Consider the following 20,297-nt stretch of genomic DNA (forward strand, 5'->3'; position numbering starts at 1 on the left):
TGGCACCAAGGTATATTAAATTTTTCTACTCCACAGGTGCTTGGTATTTTTTAACATTCACTTATCACTCACTCCTGACCCTACCATTCACCCTCTCTCACACTATACATAGTGAAAACATCAGTGCTCCCGCGTATTCGCTGGTAGTAGCACGGAGCGTTCCGTGGGGAGACGCGAAGACCCCTATGATGAAGCATGACACCAAGGGCCCTTTTGGTGTGTGAGGGGTATTTAAGAAACACGATGTGCTTCCCACCAATGTAGGAAACACACGACCCATGATCAAACATCATCCATCGCAATCTCTCACGGGTGGATCCTAATGCCTCATACATAAGCACATTCAAATCTCTTTCTGTTACAGGAGTGTTTGGAGTGAATATGGATTGTTATGCATTGGGTGGCAGCATGAGGTGGAGGACCTATCTGGCCCTTACTCATTTCTTTACAAAGATAATTAGGTGCATCCTCCAAATTACACTGGGGACAGATCCTGGTCATTCAGAAAGGGACACCAATCATTCCCAATATGAATTACCCAAAAATGCAGCCACTTATGTCCGTAACATGAGTGGCTCTGATTTCTTTAAGTTACGTTTTTACCCCTGTAGTTACTTATACCGAGGGTACTAGTAACTCTGGGTGTGGAGTTAGCCTGCAGTACAAGGTAAATCCTGTGAGTTCCCTTAGAAATTAGGAATTAAATGGAGAATTGGGAATCCTAGGTCTGATTCCCCTGGCAGTTCATTACTGTCCCCTGGTGTTTCATTTAGATATTTTGGTTACTTTCAGTAGCCAAAATCTCAGAGTAAAATAAAGCGGATCACTTCCATCTCAATATATTTTGGTTAATGGCTTAATGTGGTGGAGCGTGTCATGTCCTAGAAAAGGGAAACTAGGCAGTGGAATCTTGGATTCCACCTGGCAAATTCCATGTATACGACTGTGGGAACCCCATTATTTCTACAAGGGGTCACTGCTCTTGATCACCAAAACACTGACTTTTACTGCCAGATATGCATGTCAGTGTGCATTAAAACAGCACCTTTGAAACTCCAGGTCCCTTGAAGTAGTAGCACCACAAATGTGAGAGCTGGAGACTGGCAGTTCCACCATTAGCGGGGCGGGGGCTTGTACTCTTGACATGTGGGACCTTCAATGGGTAAACAGAGAAAAGGGCAACCAATGGCTCCTGACAGACAGGGCCCTGCATGGTTTTCCCTCCTTCAAAGGGTCGCTGAAAGAGGGGACATTTAATAATTCCAGCAATAGAGAGGAGTCGCCCTCCAAAGGTTGCAGAATGAACAGGAACTCTTATGACCCCAGGCTGTCATGAAGTAAACTCCAATGGTTCGGGGAGGGATGGAGGATTGGAGGAGGTGGGCCTCCAATGTTTCAGGAGAGATGTGGGGATCTCCACTGATTCTAGAGAGAGACTGAGGAACCTCAAATTGTCCCAGAGAGTGAGAATCCTCATTGGTTCAGAGAGGGAGGGACTGACAACGTTTCCACAGAGGGACATGAAGTTGAATCCTTATAGACATGCAACTGAAATATGTTTTACAGTTTATCTACCAGGAAACAGAAATAAAGAGTTAGAGGTGGATGGGGCATGGGGAGAAGGGTGCCATATTTGGGTAAGGTTAAATACCCATTAAGAAAATATGATTCTTTGTGGTAAGAAAAAAAACGGTTGGAGCAGGAGGGAATATAGTTGGTCAGGATGGGGCACTGCTGTGAACCGTAAAGTGGAAACATGACTGGGACTTGGCCACAGTGCAGGATGATGAGTTTTCAAACCAGAAGATTGGCTATGATCTATTTCAGGTTTAAACGTACATGACGTGTCTACATCTCTAATTGAAACATTAAAGGAGTGTTAGGAGAGCTGCAGTTTAGTGTGCCCAGCTACTTATTTTTATTAAAGAAAAAAGCTTTATTTTGTTTTCTTCAGTAAAGTTCTGAAACATACTTCTAAAAATGAAGATCGAACACTTATGCTTCCAAAGCTAGCAGGGTTTCTCGCTCTCAAGTTAGGAGTCCCGCCAAGGCCAACTTCACAAAGCCAAAGCTCTCATATGTCCACTTTTCACAGAAATGAGGGTTAACAATACTGTTACGATTGAAATTGCACAAAATTGAAATTTTGTGAAAGTCACTGAAGAAAATGTGTACATTTTTACAAATCCATATGAGCAAATCTAAGGTAGGACCGTCCAAGGCAAAAGTCTGTTCACATTATGCATGAAAGTTCCTTTTGCTCATGGCCGTGACTCTTAAACATGTGCCGGGCCAACACCCTCTCCGAGAAACAGCACTTCCGGTTCCTGTTTCCGTTCTTTAGACCATGACTCGCGCAACTGTGCAGAACCGGAAAAGAATGCTGCGTACATTGCCGGGTGCTGGAAGGGCGTTGCGACCAGCTGTTGCGAATGTGCCACCACAGAGTCAAACACTGTTCATTGATTTACAACCACCATGCCTCTCTCTCCGTTTACAAAAGAGCAGCAGCTCGGGACAGTACGTGTAAACGTCGGACATTTTGAAAAACAAAACATACATATATTTCAGCTTCTTGAGACGTCAGGGATTGGTTTACAATGTGTTTTAATAGTGCTGGTATCACCCCATCTCACAAATATAATTTCTAGGCTTTTGTCTGGAACTTTGTATAAAACAAGGGCAGTAAAAACAAGAACAGGGTATTCCAGTGTGAACCATTTCTCTTTTTGCGTGACTTCGATTGTTTTGCGCTTAGCCCTGCTGCGCAACATTAAAGCAGAGTAACCTCCCCGTTTCGAAACCTTGAATCTCCTCGACCACGGTTCCAGAAAGCCGAGATCTGCTCTGGAGTCACCTTGGGTTGCACAACTGGGAATGCCTCTAGTTCCTCTTCCACACCGTAGCCGTCGCCACCCCTGGCTTCACCCAGCTCCTGCCGGCCTCCAATAGATGGACTGCCCTGGAAGAACTCGGACCCATGTTCCTCTGTGCTGTTGGAATCAGCACCCGCTTCACTGATAGTGCCACGTGAGCTGGGCACTGCCTTAAAGCTGCTGTTGTCTGTCCTGCCTTCCTTCTGCCAGAAGTCATTGATGTGATTCAGCGTTATTACGGGTGGTGCCAGGAGGTGTCGATCTGTGCCGGCTGTTGAGAGAGAGCTCTGGCGTGCCCCGTGGGCTGAACATGCCTTTGGGACAGGTGGCTGAGTCCAAGGGTCCACATCATCAGTAAAACCCCTGGTATGGGTTGACAGTCCATTTTCCTGTCTCTTGGTAGAGCCTTTATACCAGAACTCAGATCTCTCCTTCATGGTGGCCGCTGGCTCAATCCATAACCCCTGAGTAGAGCTGCCAGTGGGGGAACTCCTCGCTGATATCTTGGCGCTACGTTGCTGGTGGGAGGGTTCTTTAGGCATGTTCAACAGTTTACTGCACAGCACAATTGTAGTGACCATGAAAATGCCTGCCACTATTGCCAGCACTACCATGGCAATTAGGCAACGGCGACAGAATGGATTATCTGGCGCTGTGGTGTTGGAAGCTGACGTGCCATGTGTTATGCAGGTCACATTAGAAGTTGTTGGGGTCATGGTAGGAGCGGTCATAGTTTCGGCCAGTGTTGACATGGTCTGATTCCCACCATGATTGGTGCTGAGAGTCTTGTTGTCTACTGCACGAGGCGTGGTGGGTTGGCTCGGCTCAGAATGTGTATCCAGTGCGGTGGTCTTCAGCTGGGCAAGGGTGGGGCACGACAAGAGTGCGATCACAACAAGCACCCCATATACATCAACACTGCGTCTGGAAGAAGCAGCAGCCATAGTGAAGGCGTTGCGCAGCACCAGTAAAGATCTGAAGAAATGGGGAAAAACAGGAAAAGAATGAGACAGAGAATTTATGCTTGGTGCCATCACTACTGAAACCAATCACAACTTAGCTTTAGCCGATACCTTTTTATAAGAATCGTCTCTCAGCAGCCTACCATGTAGTCAACTGACATGTTTTTCTTACCCATCTTGTGGCTTTAGGTACCAGGTGCTCTCGAAGTATAAGAGAACACAATTTTGACTCACAGTGGTGCTAAAGCCATTCACACACGTGTGAGGTCTTATATATTACCCATAGCCTATATTAGATTAATTGTACCTTTGCATTGATTGTTAGTGAAATAGGTATTGCCACTATCAATGCAAATGTAAAGTCAATAAAACTTAGGATAAGAGAAAACAATGACCATGATTCGTCAAAGGAATTGTGCTATTTATTACTTCTGATAAATAGCGCTAATTTGGGGTGCGTTATTTACCGGGTGGTATAAATTGCACCGCTCCAAAGTTAGGGAAGTAACATGCAGATTTTGGTGCTTAATGCACCAAAAATCCACCTAATATGGTAAGTACCGTACACATTTCCCTTGTTCAATTACGGCGGCTTGAGCTGCATAAATGTAAAGAAAGGTGAGGTATTTAATGCATCTGGTAATAACCGGGTGTGCTAAATACGTCCAAAACTAAATTCTGACCCAGTGTAAGCAGGGATTTGTGCAGGGGCTGGAAAATACCAAAGAACTCAGAATCAGGGCCTAGGACTGTGATTTGGTTTGAAAAAGTTGGCAATTTAAAAGGCTTGAATCAGTAACAGCAATAACATCCTACATACATGGCTGCTATCATATGTGGATGTGCGTGCTTCACAAATGTGCATGTTGCCATTTCTAGGTCTAGCGTGGGCAGCGCATGCGCTGCTCTGCGAGGCATGCTGTATTGGAGTATGGCCTTGAAGCTCCACCCACTCTTGCCCAACTTTTCAATTGGCTCCTGTTACGGTTCTTTCTATATGCTATCTTTTGATTCGTGAATAGGCTTAGTAGTCCCTCCTTAGTACCGCCTTGTCTGCACTTGTAACCTCCCAAGAGGACTGGACCTTTTACTGTGTTGTTACTTGGTGTCATGTATTTACAGTCAGAAAGCACTATATTTTTTAACCCCTTCACTGCTAGCCCCCCTCCGTTGTGCTAAGCCTTTTTTTGGCTATTTGGGCTAGTTTCCGCTTAGGCCCCTTTAACTTTCTGACCACATATGGTATCCCCGCAAAATTTGTGTCCTTTTCTTCCATCAAGATGTGGATTTTAAAGGTATCCAGGGTTTGTTGATTCTCCTGGAGGGGATCCCAAAATTAGCCAGAATACAGCTACATTTTGTTTTGTTTTTGGAAAAATGGGGAAAAAGTGCTTCAGATGAAAGTGTCTGGTTTTTACCCTGCAAATAGTAACAGCAAAGGGATTGTGGTGCTGAAATCACCATCTTCCCAGCTTTCAGGACCGACTTTTGTCAGAGAATCAAACATTTTTTACACAGTTTGGCATTTTACTGGGACATAGCCTATTTTTGTGCTTTCAACCTCCTTCCAGTTAGTGGTAGAAATGGGTATGAAAGCAATAATCGATCCTGGAAAGCTATACATTTCGAAAAAGTAGACAAAATTCTGAATTCAGCAAGGGGTTATTTGTGTAGATGAAAATAAGAAAAACTGAAAAAGAGTTGAAAAAAACAGCCATTTTTGCCAACATTTTCACCTGGAACTTCTTCTAAGTATGACTGATTTTTTAAAGCAATATACCGTTACATTTGCTGGACCCTTCTGGTTGTGGGGATATATGACTTGTAGATTCACCTAGAACCCAACAAACCCAGAGCCAATAACTGAGCAGCGTCTTGCAATGTTTTTTGATTGTATACCGGGTATATAGCAATTAATTTGGCAAACATATAAAAAGTGAAAAATCGGTATGAAAGACACCTATGTATTTCTGAAATGGGAGCCAAATATTGAGTTTGAAACATTAATAATCTACACATCTCAGAAATTGTGGGTACCTGTTAGAAATGGGTGTCTCTAGTTGGCAGAGGTAAGTACCTTTGTACAAATAGGGACCCTTGCTTCTAGTCAAGGTAAGGGGGGATACACTTCTAAAATAACCCCTGCTCACCCCCTTGGTAGCTTGGCACGAGCAGACGGGCTTATCTCAGAGGCAGTGTGTAAAGCATTTGTGAACACATACAGTAACACAGTGAAAACACTACAAATGGACACCACACCAGTTTAGAAAAATAAGTAATCTTTATCTAAACCAAAACAAGACCAAACAACAAAAATCCACAATATAGTATTAAATGTAAGGCTTTCAAATGGTAGAAATAGTTCAGTTCAAAGCAAGTTGTAAATACGACACTTTTCTCACAAAGTATCTGTGATGCATCACGCAAAACAAACAAAATGGCCGCAGGGAAGGTGATGCGTCGGTTCCTTACACGCAGGGAAGGTGATGAGTCTCTTACTTGCTTCGGGGCAGGTGATACGTCGGTTCCTTACTGCAGTGCAGGGGAGGTGATGCGTCGCTTCCTTACCGGAGAAGAGGTGATGCGTTGTTTTCTTACTGCCTGGGAAAATGATGCGTCGGTTTCTTGCTGCATCCCCCAACTATGCGAAAGTCTTGGCGCCTCGATGCGATGCGTTGATCTGGTAGGATGCGTGGCTTCATGCAGCCGCACAGAAGGCTTGCGTTGGGATTGGTGCAGTGATCTCGGACTTCGGAGATCGTTGCATCCAGTGCATCGTGCTGCGATTTCTCGAGCCGCGGCAGGCGCTGCAACGGTTTCTTCTGCGATGCGTCGCAAACAGGTGCGGATGCAACACGCTTCTTCGATGTTGCATCGATTTTCCAGATCCCAGCGACAAACAGTTTCTAGAGGTCCTAAACAGCAGCAGGCACCTCTTTGCAGGTTGGAATTCCCAGCAAGGAAATTCAGGGGAGCTGGTGGTGAAGTTTCTGTGGCCCTGAGCCTTCAGAACAGGAGGCAAGCTCAGTTTCAATTCCTTGGAGATCTTTTCTTCGAGCAGTTGACAACGCAAACAGTAAAGTCCTTTTTCTCCTTTCCTTGGCAGCAAGCAGCCACTGCAGGCCAACCCCGGACAGCAAACAGCACAGGGGCAGTATTCCTCCTCATCTTATATGGCTTTTCTCCTTGGCAAAGGTTCCTCTTGATTTCCTTTCCCAGCTCAGAGATACTAAACTTTATTTTCCTATCTTGTTCCCAGGGTAAGTTATGTTTCTAAGATGTTATAAACAAACTCCACATTCTGGGGAACAGATAGCCTTGCAATAGTGAAAAACGAAATTGGCAGTATTTCACTATCAGGACATGCCACACACATTAGGGCATGTCCTACCGTTCACATACAATGCACCCTGCCCAAAGGGGTACCTTGGGCCTACCTCAGGGGTGACTAATATGTAGAAAACTGAATGTTTAGGGACTGGCAAGTGTGTGCACTTGCCAAGTCAATATGGCAGTCCCAGACTGCACACATTGCAGTCCCAGACTGCAATGGCAGGCCAGAGTTACATTTTACAGGCTGCTTCTGTGGATGACACAATCAGTGCTGCAGCCCACTAGCAGCATTTGATTTACAGGCCCTAAGCACACACTGTACATGGTACTAGGGTCTTACTAGTAAATCAAATAGCCAATCATGGAAACACTAATCCATAACACAATTTACAAAGAGAGCATATGCACTTTCGCACTGATCAGCAGTGGTAAAGTGCCCAGAGTAATAAAACCACCAACAACAGGTCAGAAAAAATACAGGAGGAAGGTAAAAAGTTCTGGGATGACCTGCAAAACAAAAGGCCAAGTCGAACAGTACCCATACAAGCATGGGAATTATAGGACATTTTTTAAAGTGACTTCTTTTTTACACATTGTCTTACATTTGGAAGGTAGAAATACATCAACAGTTGCTCTACAATTCTGTTTTTCCCTAAGTCTCTCGATAAAAAAGTTTCTTCACTTGTGTGGGTAGGCTTTTTGCCCGAAACAGGAAACGTTCCAAAATGCAGCGTGGACACTCCACATATTTACAGTGAAAACAGACCCTTTTTTAGCAAAGTGCCTAGCTGTGGATTATGAACCCTAGCTCTGCCAGCACCTAGGGGAACCTAGCAAAACTATAAATTTTTAAAAACTAGACAGCCAGGGTAATCCAGAGTGGGGTAACTTACTTGTCTGGCTCTCACCAGGTTATGTTACCCAGAATCCCTTGCAAACCTCAAATTTAGTCAAAAACACACATTTTCTTCACACTTCTGTGATGGAAAGTTCTGGAATCTGTGTGGATCCACAAAATTCCACCCACCCCACATTCCCCAAAGTCTTCCAAGAAAAATGGTATCTCACTTGTGTGGGTAGGTCTAGTGCCCGCGTCAGGAAATGGGCCAAAACCCAACGTAGATACACCACATTTTTACAGTGAAAACTGACCCTTTTTTTGCAAAGTGCCCAGCTGTAGATTTTGAACCCTAGCTCTGCCGGAACCTGGGGAAACGTAGCAATCCAAAACATTTTTGAAAGCTAGACACCCAGGGGAATCCAGGATGGGATGACTTGTCAGGCACCCACAAGGTTTTGTTACCCAGAATCCTTTGCAAACCTAAAACTTTGTAAAAAAAAACACATTTTTCTCATACTTTTGTGATGGAAAGTTCTGTAATCTGCTTGGATCCACAAAATTCCTTCCACCCTTTATCCCCCAAAGTCTTCTGAAAAAAATGGTACCTCACTTGTGTGGGTCGGCTAGTGACAGTGACAGGAAACGGGCCAAAACACAACGTAGATACCACACATTTTTGCAGTGAAAATTGAGCCTTTTTTTGCAAAGTGCCTAGCTGTAGATTTTGAACCCTAGCTCTGCCGGCACCTTGGGAAACTGAGCAAACCTATACATTTTTTTAAACTAGACACCCAGGGGAATCCAGGATGGGGTTCCTTGTCTTTCTCTCACTAGGTTCTGTTACCCAGAATCTCTTGCAAACCTCAAACCTTATTAAAAAAAAACACATTTTCCTCTAATTTCCATGATGGAAAGTTCTGGAATCTGCGTGGATCCACAAAATTCCACCCCTCCGCATTTCCCAAAGTCTTCCAATTAAAATGGCACCTCACTTGTGTGGGTAGGCCTTGTGCCTGCGGCAGGAAATGGCCCAAAACGCAACGTGGACACACCACATATTTACATTGAAAACTGACCCTTTTTTTCAAAGTGCCTAGCTGTAGATTTTGAACCCTAGCTCTGCCAGCACCTAGGGAAACCTAGCAACCCTATACATTTTTGAAAACTAGACACTGAGGGGAATATAGGATGGAGTGACTTGTCTGGCTGTCACCAGGTTCTGTTACCCAGAATCCCTTCCCGACATCAAACTTTGTAAAAAATAAAAAAACATTTTCCCTCATTTCTGTGATGGAAAGTTCTGGGATCTGCATGGATTCACAAAACTTCACCCACCGTCCATTCCCTAAAGACTTTTGATAAAAATGGTACCCCACTTGTGTGAGTAGGCCTAGTGCCCGCAACAGGAAACTGCCCAAAACGCAATGTTGACACACCACATTTTTACAGTGAAAACGTACCCTTTTTTTGTAAAGTGCCTATCTGTAGATTTGGAACCCTAGCTCTGCCGGCACCTAGGGAAACCTAGTAAACCTATACATTTTTGAAAACTAGACAACCAGGGAAATCCAGGATGGGGTGACTTGTTTGGCTATCACCAGGTTCTATTACTCAGAATCCCTTGCAAACCTCAAACATTTTCCTCACATGCCTGTATTGAGGAGACATCAAATGACCTATCACAAAACAACCTGGTTTTGCAAGGGGGGCACCTGCGTCTTTCTGGGGAACCCTACCAAGCCGAGCCATTTCTGAAAACTAGACACCCTCGCGAGTCCAGCGAGGTATGGCTTTTGTGGACTCCAATATTTTCCTACCCAGAATCCCCTGCAAACCTCAAATGTAGCTGAAAAAATCTAATTGTTTCTCAAATTTCTTTGTGGGAAAGATGTCGGATCACCAGGCTGACACAAATTTCCTATCACCCAGCGTTCCCCCAGGTCTCCAGATAAAAATGGTACCTCACTTGTGTGGGTGGCTCAAGTACCCGTGACAGGCAAGGGCCCAAAACAGATTGAGGAGACATCAAAATTACCTGTCACAAAACAAACTGGTTTTGGGGGGGGGGGGGTGTGGGGGGGGTTCAACTGGGTTTTCAGCCTTGGGCTCGGCAACCATCTTGGGAGACTACTAAACCCATACATTTCTGAAAACTAGACACCCGGGGGAGTGCAGCGAGGTCTGGCTTGCGCTGACCCCCCCAAAGTTTCCCTACCCAGAATCCCCTGAAACCCTAAAATTTAGCTGAAAAAACACATTTTCCACATATTTTTGGGTAGGATCACTGTGTCAACACAAATGTCCTACCCCACAGCGTTCCCCTCAGTCTCCCGAGTAAAATGATGGCTCACTTCTATGGTAGTCCATAGCAGAATTGGATGAAAACGTATTTTTAGAAACATGTAGCGCTTAGAATTCGCTGTGCTATACCCTTAATCCCTATGTTTTTATCTCTTCCCAGTCACAGGCCCTTGTCCTACCCAAACAAGTGAGGTATCATTTTACTAGGGAGACTGACAGGAATGCTGTGGGGTAGGACATTTGTGCCGGCATGGTGATCCCACACAAAAATGTATGGGAAAAGTAATTTTCTTCAGCTAAATTTAAGGTTTGCATGGGATTCTGGGTATGGAAATGTTGGGGGATCCACGCAAGCCATACCTCACTGGACTCCCAGGGTATGCAGTTTTCAGAAATCTGTGGGTTTGATAGGTTTCCCTGGATGACCGCTGAGCCCGGGGCCAAAAGCCCAGGTGCCCCCCCTTGCAAAAACAGGTTGTTTTATGAAAGGTAATTTTGAAGTCTTAACAATATACTTAGGCCCCTTGCCTGTCACGGGTGAGGTACCATTTTTATCGGGAGACCTGGGGGGAACGCTGGGTGGTAGGAAATTTGTGTCAGACCGGTGATCCTACAACTTTCCCACACAAAACTGTGTGAAAAATTGGATTTTTCAGCAATATTTGAGGTTTGCAGGGGATTCTGGGTAGGGAAATGTTGGGGATTCCACGCAAGCCACAACTCCCTGGACTCCCCCTGGTCTCTAGTTTTCAGAAATGTGTGGGTTTGGTAAGTTCCCTAGTGTCGGCCAAGCCTGAGGTCAAAAACCCAGGTGACCCCCCTTGCAAAACCAGATCGTTTTGTGATAGGTAATTTTGGTGTCTTAACAAGAGGTTTTGGGCCCTTGCGTGTCGCGGGTACTTGTCCTAACCACACAAATGAGGTGCCATTTTTAACGGGAGACCTGCTTTGCAAAACCAGATTCTTGGTAGCCCCCACCCCTAAGTTTTGATTTTTTTATCCCTGGTGGCTAATGGGCTTTCTGCCCCCGAGGGGACAGATAAGGGGCTATTGCCCCCATCTGCCTCTGGAGGGGGGGCAGAAAGACTGTGGCAATTGTTCTGGGGTGGGGCCATTGGCATGCCCATTCTGGGCAGCACCCACCCCTACATATGAAAAATAAATCCCTGGTACCTAGTGGGTTTTGCCCATTCTTGGCAGCCCCCATCCCAAACTTTAAAAAAATAAAATCCCTTGTGCCTGGTGGGCTTTCTGCCCCCGGGGTGGTAGATAGGGGGCTATTGCCCCATCTGCCTCTCGGGGGGCCAGAAAGACTGTAGCATTTTGGGGGGGGGGCATTGGCATGCCCATTCTGGGCAGCCCCCACTTCTATGTATATAAAAAAAAAAGCTGATGCCTAGTGAGCTTTCTGCCCCCCCCCTCCCGGGGCAGATCAAGGGCTATTGTCCCCATCTGCCTCGTCAGGGGTCAGAAGGTCTTTTTGCCTTCTCGGGGGGTAGGGTAGAGGCATTGGCATGCCCATTCTGGGCAGCCCCCACCCCAGGCCTATAAAAAAGAATCCCTGACGTCTAGGGTGCTTTCTGCCCTCCGGGGTGGCAGATTGGTGGCTACTGCCCCCCAGGGGAGCAGAAAGACTGTCTGTCAAAATTTAATAGGGGGAGCAAATGCCCTTGCCCAAGGGGCCGCTCTCCACTCCCTGGTGGCTAGTGGGTGCATCACTGCTTGGGGTTCGCTATTAGGTGATCCACTAGGGAAGGGTACCATTGGAAAGGGGAGATTCTCCCCTTTCCAACGATACCTCTTCCAAGTGTTTCGGTGCTCGGGGGCTGAGATAGGCCGCCGAGCACTAAAACATTGAAACTGAAACTAAGTTTCAGTTTCGTTTTCAATGTAATGACAACAGAGCGCCATGCGTGCGATCGTCATTACTTCGAAAAATCAGAAACAGGCCTCCGGAGTTGGGGAAGCTCTTCCCCACCTCCCTAGGCCTAAAAAAAAGAAAGGAAATTCCTCTGCTGTTTGCAAAGGAGCACTGGAAGCATTCCGTCATGGGCACCGAAAGGTACTTTCCTGCAGGAGACCGCTTTTCAACCCCTTGCTTCTCATTGTGGGGGGGGAGGGGGAGGAAGGAGAGCTGCTTTTAAACTCTCTCTGCTGCCTGCTCTTCATCATCCGGGCACCATGCTTAATGTTTCAGCAAAGCACAGCATATAGAAACAATGGCGGCCTTACTCGCTAATGCCACTTTTCTTTTTCATTTATTCTGCTCTCTTCTTTTTTTTCTTTCTTTATTTATAAACAAAAACGGCATCAAGTTTACAAATGCGTGGCCCTCAACTTTCCACTCGAAAACTGAAAGAAAATGAAGAAAACCTATGTCCTAAGACAGGACAGAAGGCCCCCAGCTAAGGCTTTTCTTCTGCTGGTCGTCGTGGAGCTGCTGTTAGCAGCTGCTGATGGGCTGCATCGGTTCTAGGCTCCCATCTCTTGGCTGTCCCCAGCAGCCCGGGAGCAGGGGGGTTCTGAGGCAGAGAGCCAGGCCGGTGAAATTAAGGGCCCTGGACCCAGGCAGTACTCTGACCCTGGCCTCACTCTCTCTTCTATATGCACAAAGGTGTGGGGCATGGACATTGTATGCGTAGGAGGGGTATGTCTTTGGAAAAAAACAGGACACTTGCAGCCAGAGCTTCACGGTAAAGAACTTGCCTCGCCAGAGTTCCCGCGGGAGCAGGAGAGCGGGTGAGCATCAGCTCCTGAGCGGTTGTACCTGCAGCCCCTGCACATAGAGAACTGGCCCGAGTATAGTGCCTTAGAGCCCAGTGCGAAGCAAGTCAAGGGACTTGGAAACAAGCATTTGCAATGCAATAGGTCTCACAATTGGGAGATTTTGAGCTATTGGCATGGTAAATGACAATGCCTTTTAGTTACGTGTTTAAAAAACCTACAATAATAAAAGCCATTGTCATTTACAATACCAAGAGGTCAAAGTTTCGAAAGTGCAAGACCTATTGCATTACAAAAGCTTGTTTTGCTTAGTCACACGAACACCTGTTTTTTATAGTTCTTTGGCGGACTTTACCATTATATTCTATTCGTATTACTGTAGTTTTGATCAGGGGGAATCAATTCTGGGTCTGGAAGCGATTCTGGGTGGTATTTCTCTATGAGTTAATGGGATTCCGTGGCATTTACCCCAGAACGAGGAATGACTGTGGACTCAGAAATACCCAGCCCAATGTTTTTTTGGGAAGCAGGAGTGGCGGTAGGACAAAGTTGCAGTGGCGGCTCCTTCACAATGGCGGAGGAGCGTCGCCTCACTGCCAGGAAGCAGCAAAAGAAAGGAAAAAATAAAATGATAATAACGTAATGTTATAATCATTTTATTTTGTCCTCCTGCTGCAGCAGTGTGCATGAGGGGGCGGGGCTGCAGAGCAGTGGAGGAGTGGTAGAACACTACTGTGCGCAATGACTGTTTGGTCAGCCCTCTCGGGCCAACCAAAACAGTCATGCGCACTTCCCTGTTCTCCATGCAGGCTGCATTACATCCTGCATGGAGAACATGCCCACCCCTCCAGTCCCTAGCTAAGCAGCGTGTCACAGCGCTCAGACCAATCACAACGCTGGATTGCCACATTGTGATTGACTGCATGGAGCGCGGGAGTCCTGGTTCTTCCTGCTTCCTATTTCTAACAAGAAGCCAGGAAGAGGATGGGATGGAACACAGGAAAGGTGGTAGCGGCCAGCCAGCCGTGAGGTAAGTGAATTTTGTTTTGTTTACCTGATTACCCCCGCCCCTTTGCCCCCACCTGCCCCACTGCTGCTTCTAGGCAGCCGCTACAACTGCAGAGTTGATTTTACTTCAGTTGGAGAGATATTGATCAGCTCCCTCTATGCTGAAGTATGAAGGCAGGCGGGACACAGCAGCTTCTACTGCAGCACCTCATAAGCCTTCCGGTTTCAGTCACTCCAGGCCCGTAATTATCGGGCACAGAATTTGAGGACCATAACATTCTGGACCCGAAGCCATCAGAAAAACTGTAGTTGCCAAGAACTGTATAATAATTCCCCCCATCCCCACACCCCTCTGGGCTTACCACTCCAACTCGTAATGACGACCTGGGCCCAATTTATTTACTGTTTTAAAGCTTCATGACCACAAAAGTTAAAACAGAAAAGAAAAAAATAGCTGTGCATGTAATCATTGACGTCATTGAAATCCACCACCTCCATTGGCTTCAAATATATTGAGGGATTGGTCTTTATGAAGCTTCCCTCAAACCTGCTTGAAACATTGTCTTTTAGGGCTATGTTAATGCCTTTAGTCATACTGATGGAGTTCTAATGCTTTTTGAATTCAAATTTTAATGTCCATATAATGGGAATATCCTCCCTGGGGTGCAATTTGTAAACTTGCCAATAATGTAACCAAGCACACAAAATGGTGCTGCTGATTCTGGGCAATTTCCATCATGATCAGCATTAGATCAAAGTTGATTGGGAAGCTAATGGAAACTGCTATTGTGTTTGGGATTATTACCAGTGTATACCAGCAGCTAACATGTAGGTAATGCTTGCTGCATGGCACTGTAGGATTGAGGTTGACTATAGGAGCATGTCCTTTTGAGGCATTATCTGACTGAAGGCATTAATATATGCACTTCAAATAAGCAGACTGTATATATGTTTTATGTTGTTTGTTGTTTTACAAATGTGGACAGGAAACCTGATTATTTTACTACATTAAACGGGGCATATATAGAGGTTCTGATGAAATATCAAGGACCTAAGTGGCCAAACCATGAGGGCTGAAACATGTTGACGTGTGTTAGGGTGTCAGGACACCTTGTCTTCTTCAAACCCCCTTTTAATCAAGAGAGGAGGGAGAAGCTGAGATTCATTTGGCTTCCGACTGGTATACTTAATATCAAAGGAGAATGAATCACATGTCCGGTGTATTTATAGGGTCTTGGGTTCTCATTGTTTAAAAACCCTCATTCACAATAAACCTGCGGTGCGGTATATCTTGGTTCTCTGCCTTATAAGTTAGGTGAAAAGCAACATCATTGGGTCTTTTTTATTCACTGTAGTGTTCGGTTCTCAAAGTGAAATGCTTTCCTCCACCTGGAGGGAGACCATCTGTTTTTCTGCAACAGTTGTGATCAGAAAATGTGAGGGTGTGATTGAAGTGTGATTAAGATTACCTCCGTCTCTCAATATCGTTTCAAAATTCTTGAGGAGTAACATTAAAATAGTGGGTGGCGCTGGATAGAAGAGTTATTGTTCCATACCACCTAGTGAAGGTTGTGACTGGTCGACATGTTTCGGCCCTTTGGTGCCCCTACGGGTCTGCGGGCCTTCTTCAGGACCAAGTAGTGACACGCTACCTCGCGGTAGCAAGTTAGGAGTAAGTATTGCACTTACCCTTCTTCAGGTATTTTGAGAACCGAACACTAAAGTGAATTCAAAAGACCCAATGATTATGCTTTTCACGTAACCTATAAGGCAGAGAGCCAAGATATACCACACCGCAGGTTTATTGTGAATAAGGGTTTTTAAACAATAAGAACTGAAGACCCTGGAAATACACAGGACATGTGATTCATTCTCATTTCATATTACATATTGATTATTAAAACCCACCTCATCAATTTTAATCATACCGAAGATAGTTAGTATTAAAGGGATACTGGGGTGTCCTCCAGGTATTTTTATTCTCACTAGTAGACCTTCATCAAATAAATATCACAAGTGCTTCATGAAGCATAGTTAAGCCCTTTCTGGTTTATAGTGACTCGGCTGGGGGCCAATAATGAACCGTGACACTAATAGAGTGTGTGAGGGTCTATAAGAAAGCCCACTATGGTTGTTAAATTGAAGTCTGAGCTCACCTGAATGGATATCTGGCATTGAGGGCTACAGGGTACATTTAAACGATTTATATAATTTAAAGAGACCTTGTATTGCCAGAATTTGCTCTCTCCTCTTCCAAGAAAAACAAGGAACACTCAGAGTGGATGAAAGGTTCCTGGATTTTATTGCTTGCTAACACACCTGAGCTAGGTTTTCGCTACTGAGAAAGCTATCTTCCATGATAGAAACTGCAAGCTACAGGACTAGAGGAGTTCAAAAGAATCGGCCCATAAGCCATGTAAGAACTATGTTGAGATTCCACACAGATGCAGGAGACTTTCTAGGAGGTATCACATTGTCAAGAGGCATCGGGCTGGCTTCAGACCTGTGGACCTAGGCGTGGTCTTCGTCTAAAGGCAGGAAAGTTTTGGAGACAGAGTCTCTGCTTCATTGTGCTCCTTCTCTGAGGCCCTGGAGGAGACAGTCTCAGGGTTGGGCATGCCCTTCACCACCAAAAAGCCAGAGAGACCTGCTTCATGTTCCTTGATGTTGGGAGGGTCTTGTTTACAGAAGATGTCAGGGGTTTTGGGTTATAGTTGCTGATACATGTCATGATACCCCAGCATCTCTCTCCATGGTAACTGAACGTCTACACCTGAAGCGAAGGCAAAAGTCTCAAGAGGTGTTCTCATAGTCGGGGGAGGGAGAGACAATGTTTGCATACACCATGCTTGTCTGACCACAAGTTCTTGGTGTCACAATAAGGCCAGAATTGGAAAGGTGTACATTCCATGGCATCCATCCCTATGCTTCCTCTGAAAATGCAACCTGTATTCCCTTGTAGGTTGTCAAATGGTGGTTGGTTTTGAAAGTCTGATCACATGGCATTGAGATGTCACAGAACTGGACATGCAGTGGGAGAAGGTTCACTGGTTATCTTCAGAGTATGAAATCTGAAAAAGCTGGTCCTGAAAACATTAAGAACAGCAAGTTGATCCCTGAGCTTGCACACAAAACATCTGAACTCGATGGCAGAAGGCAACGTTGTCTTTGTGCATTGTGGACTAGGGAAGGAATCACAACAGGTCACATATCTCTAACTTTTTAGAACAAAAACAAGTCTCAAACAATTGATGGCCAGAGTATGTAGAGCATGTGTATTTAAAGCCACACATGCTACAAACACTTTGTTATATGCCTGATAAAATAGATCTGGTGTAATGTGCGTGTTTAGTCATTCTGACCATTTCAGACCCCACAGGGTGGCTTTGGTCTTCAAAACTGGTTCAAAACTATACCAAAAGAGAAACCTTCCTAAGTAGAAATCAATTGACCCTTCCTAGCAAGAGACAGGATCTTCTCCTTGCTATTGAAATTTTGGACGAAGACGATGACAGTGTGTGATCTGCTATCAGACTGAGATGTACAAAGTAGACAGTGATAGTTTATGGTGTGCTGCCTGGCTAAGGTGGGGTGGTTGGTACTTGGTCCGATGTGGCTGTTGAGAGGCTGAGTTTCCTTGGAAGTATATCCTTGGACCTTATCAAGGATGTAATAACTGAGAAGGTTTATAACTCACAGAACAAAACCGGAATTTACATTCCCCCCACCGCATTTGCACCACTGGGAACTCCTCGACTTCATAAATGTGTGCTTAAAGTCCTATTTCCTAAGACTTCACATCTTCCTATGAGAATTGTCATTTGGAGCAGAGTACTGATTAGATGTGCCTTTAATGTGTTTTCCAACTGGTTTACTATGTTTTCGGTCTCAGTGCAGGCTTCAAGGATAGTTAGTTGTCCAGCAACAGTTGAATCTTTTGTGTTAAGGCATTAAGTCTAGATGCTTCTTAGGTTTTAATGATTTTTTTATGGCTCTAAATTCTTTCAGGATCATTATGAATATGATCTTGTTTGAAGTGAAGACCAGGGAGGGGTGCCTTGGTCTTCTGAATCAGTATACGAAGAGAGTAAGGTCTGCAAATGTTTGGGGATATTGAAGGGGTATTAAGCATAGCGGCTCCCTCATTATCTACTAGTCTCTTAGAGAGGTATAGAGCCTTGAACCAACTGAAATTAGATTATATTGGTTTGAAAGCACCTTTTAATACATATGGGGGATGTTGGGTTTGTGGATCTGAGTTCAGAGTGTTTCAATGTCTATGGGAAAGATGGCTGCCAGGAGCAGGGTCTGCAAGTTGGGCTGCACTTGCTCTCTTGTGAGGTCATAGCTACTCTCCTGTGGCGCACCAACACTCACAATGAGACCCAGAGTAGTGTAGCTGGCACCTTCATTTTCTAACAGTACTCAAAGAACCTAGTGTCCTAGCTCGCCCTAGCTCACCACACTTCGACCTGATTGAATAGGTGCTTACTGTGAACTTTGCCCGGAGTTGTGGTGGAACTTTCTGATCAGTGTAGGTGCCATCCTGGTCCTGTGTAACCCCTGACTGATCTGCGCCAGAGCTGGCTGCGCCAGCTACTTCTGAGACAGCACCTATTGGCAGTGCACATCCGCTCATGACTGAGAGGTGTTCCTCAGTGTTGACCCATATCAATGTAATGATTATTCTTCAACCCTGCACCAGTGTGCTCATGCCCTGCCCCCCGCCTTCAAGCGGGTTCCTGTTTCCAGCATTTCATGTCCTGGCTCTCAGTCCTAAAAAGGAAGGCAAAATAACAAGAGGTTGGAAAATAAAATACTCTACCAGGGTTGGAGAGGTGGAAGCACTCGAGCAGAAGGGATCTTTGGAATAGATGCCCATGCTTGAAAACACCAAACGTGTTTCAGACAAGCGCTAAATATCTGCTAAATACCCGACTGTAGCATCACCTTGCATTGTTTTACATGCACATTTTTTGATTAAAGGAACCATTTAATACAACTTTGACCTTGACCCAGGAAAACCTTGTCAATCAAACATCCATCTGGACAGGGCTAATTCTCTCAGCGAAGCCAAATGACAACCACACATGTAGCCAAAATCAAGAGAGATTTCTCTACAACCAAATTGTTAGTATTGAAAATAGCGACTCACAGAGATCCTAACAAGCATAGGAGTGGGTAAGACAGACGCCAAAATGGGAAGATCCAGCTAATGCCTGGGCATCTCGCTGGAATGGTGAATGATATAGTGCCTGCATCGCTATATCAGTTCCCCACCTAGAGATAGCCTCATACCCTGTCCTTCAGACTGCTTCATTGCTTAGAGATTGCTCCGAGACTGCAACCCCACCGATATCTCAGTCAGTGGGGATACCATGGCACTCACACGACACCAGATGAGGTGCTATCTCCCTCCATGGAACACAGGAACATCTCAGGAAGATGACCTAGAATCCAGGCTACTCGACTGGCAGTTCAGAAGAGTTAACAGAATCCAGACAGATCAATCTCTCCTTCAGCTACTGATGAGGGTCGGTACTTCCTTAATAGTACAACGTCGGCTCTGCCCCAAGAAGTAACATTCTTTGCTCTCCCTGGTTTTTTGTTTTATAAACCTACTGGCATGCAGTCTTTGAGGGTGGGGGTTGAAAGTGGGCCAGCACGGGGTCCAGATTGTTTTTAGTGGAGACCCACTAGTTGGAGAGGATACAAATCTTGTCTCCTGTTGCCCTCACACGCTGGGCATGGCATTGATTATCAGCATTAGCCACTATGTTTACAACTTTCCCAACCAACACACCTATGCACATGGTCTGGGGACTAGTTCTCCCCTCGGGCGCATGCGCATTTCGAGCTCACGCTTGCGCACATCCAACCAGCATGACACGGCATCCCGGAAGGAGGAGCCGCCCTGGGCACCGATTACCTACACTATTTAGTCCAAGCCTTGCCATTTTTATTCACTTTTAGCAGGCGATTGGACGGGGTAGGTGCTTTGGGTTCAGCACCCGAAAAGATGTGTAAGTAAGGAGCTTGAGCAGTTTTATGTGATTGGGCATACCGAGCAGTGAGGGCTCGGGACTTTGGCAGCCCCGGTAGTTGATATGTCTGTCTGCTCATTTCTGTTACTTTTATTGTTTCCTTCTATAGCCCAGCAAGGTGCGGGTGTCCATCACTTCTAGCCATGGAGCACTTCTGTTAGTGATGGGTAAGGACTGAATTTATTATTCCCTTTTGCGAGTCTCATGA

General features: G+C 45.4%; 1 protein-coding gene across 1 annotated transcript in view; it reads right to left on the reverse strand.

Moving 5' to 3' along the window:
• Positions 1-1,894: 1,894 nt before the first annotated feature.
• C7H16orf54 (chromosome 7 C16orf54 homolog) overlaps positions 1,895-20,297 on the reverse strand; it is a 32,058-nt gene continuing 13,655 nt past the window's right edge. The window contains exon 2 of the mRNA XM_085618763.1: positions 1,895-3,851. Within this exon, the coding sequence (XP_085474889.1) occupies positions 2,774-3,820 (1,047 nt within the window). The 5' untranslated portion in view covers positions 3,821-3,851 and the 3' untranslated portion in view covers positions 1,895-2,773. The remainder of the gene's footprint in view (positions 3,852-20,297) is intronic.

The sequence above is a fragment of the Triturus cristatus genome, chromosome 7 (genome assembly GCF_964204655.1).
Source record: "Triturus cristatus chromosome 7, aTriCri1.1, whole genome shotgun sequence".
Classification (NCBI taxonomy): domain Eukaryota; kingdom Metazoa; phylum Chordata; class Amphibia; order Caudata; family Salamandridae; genus Triturus; species Triturus cristatus.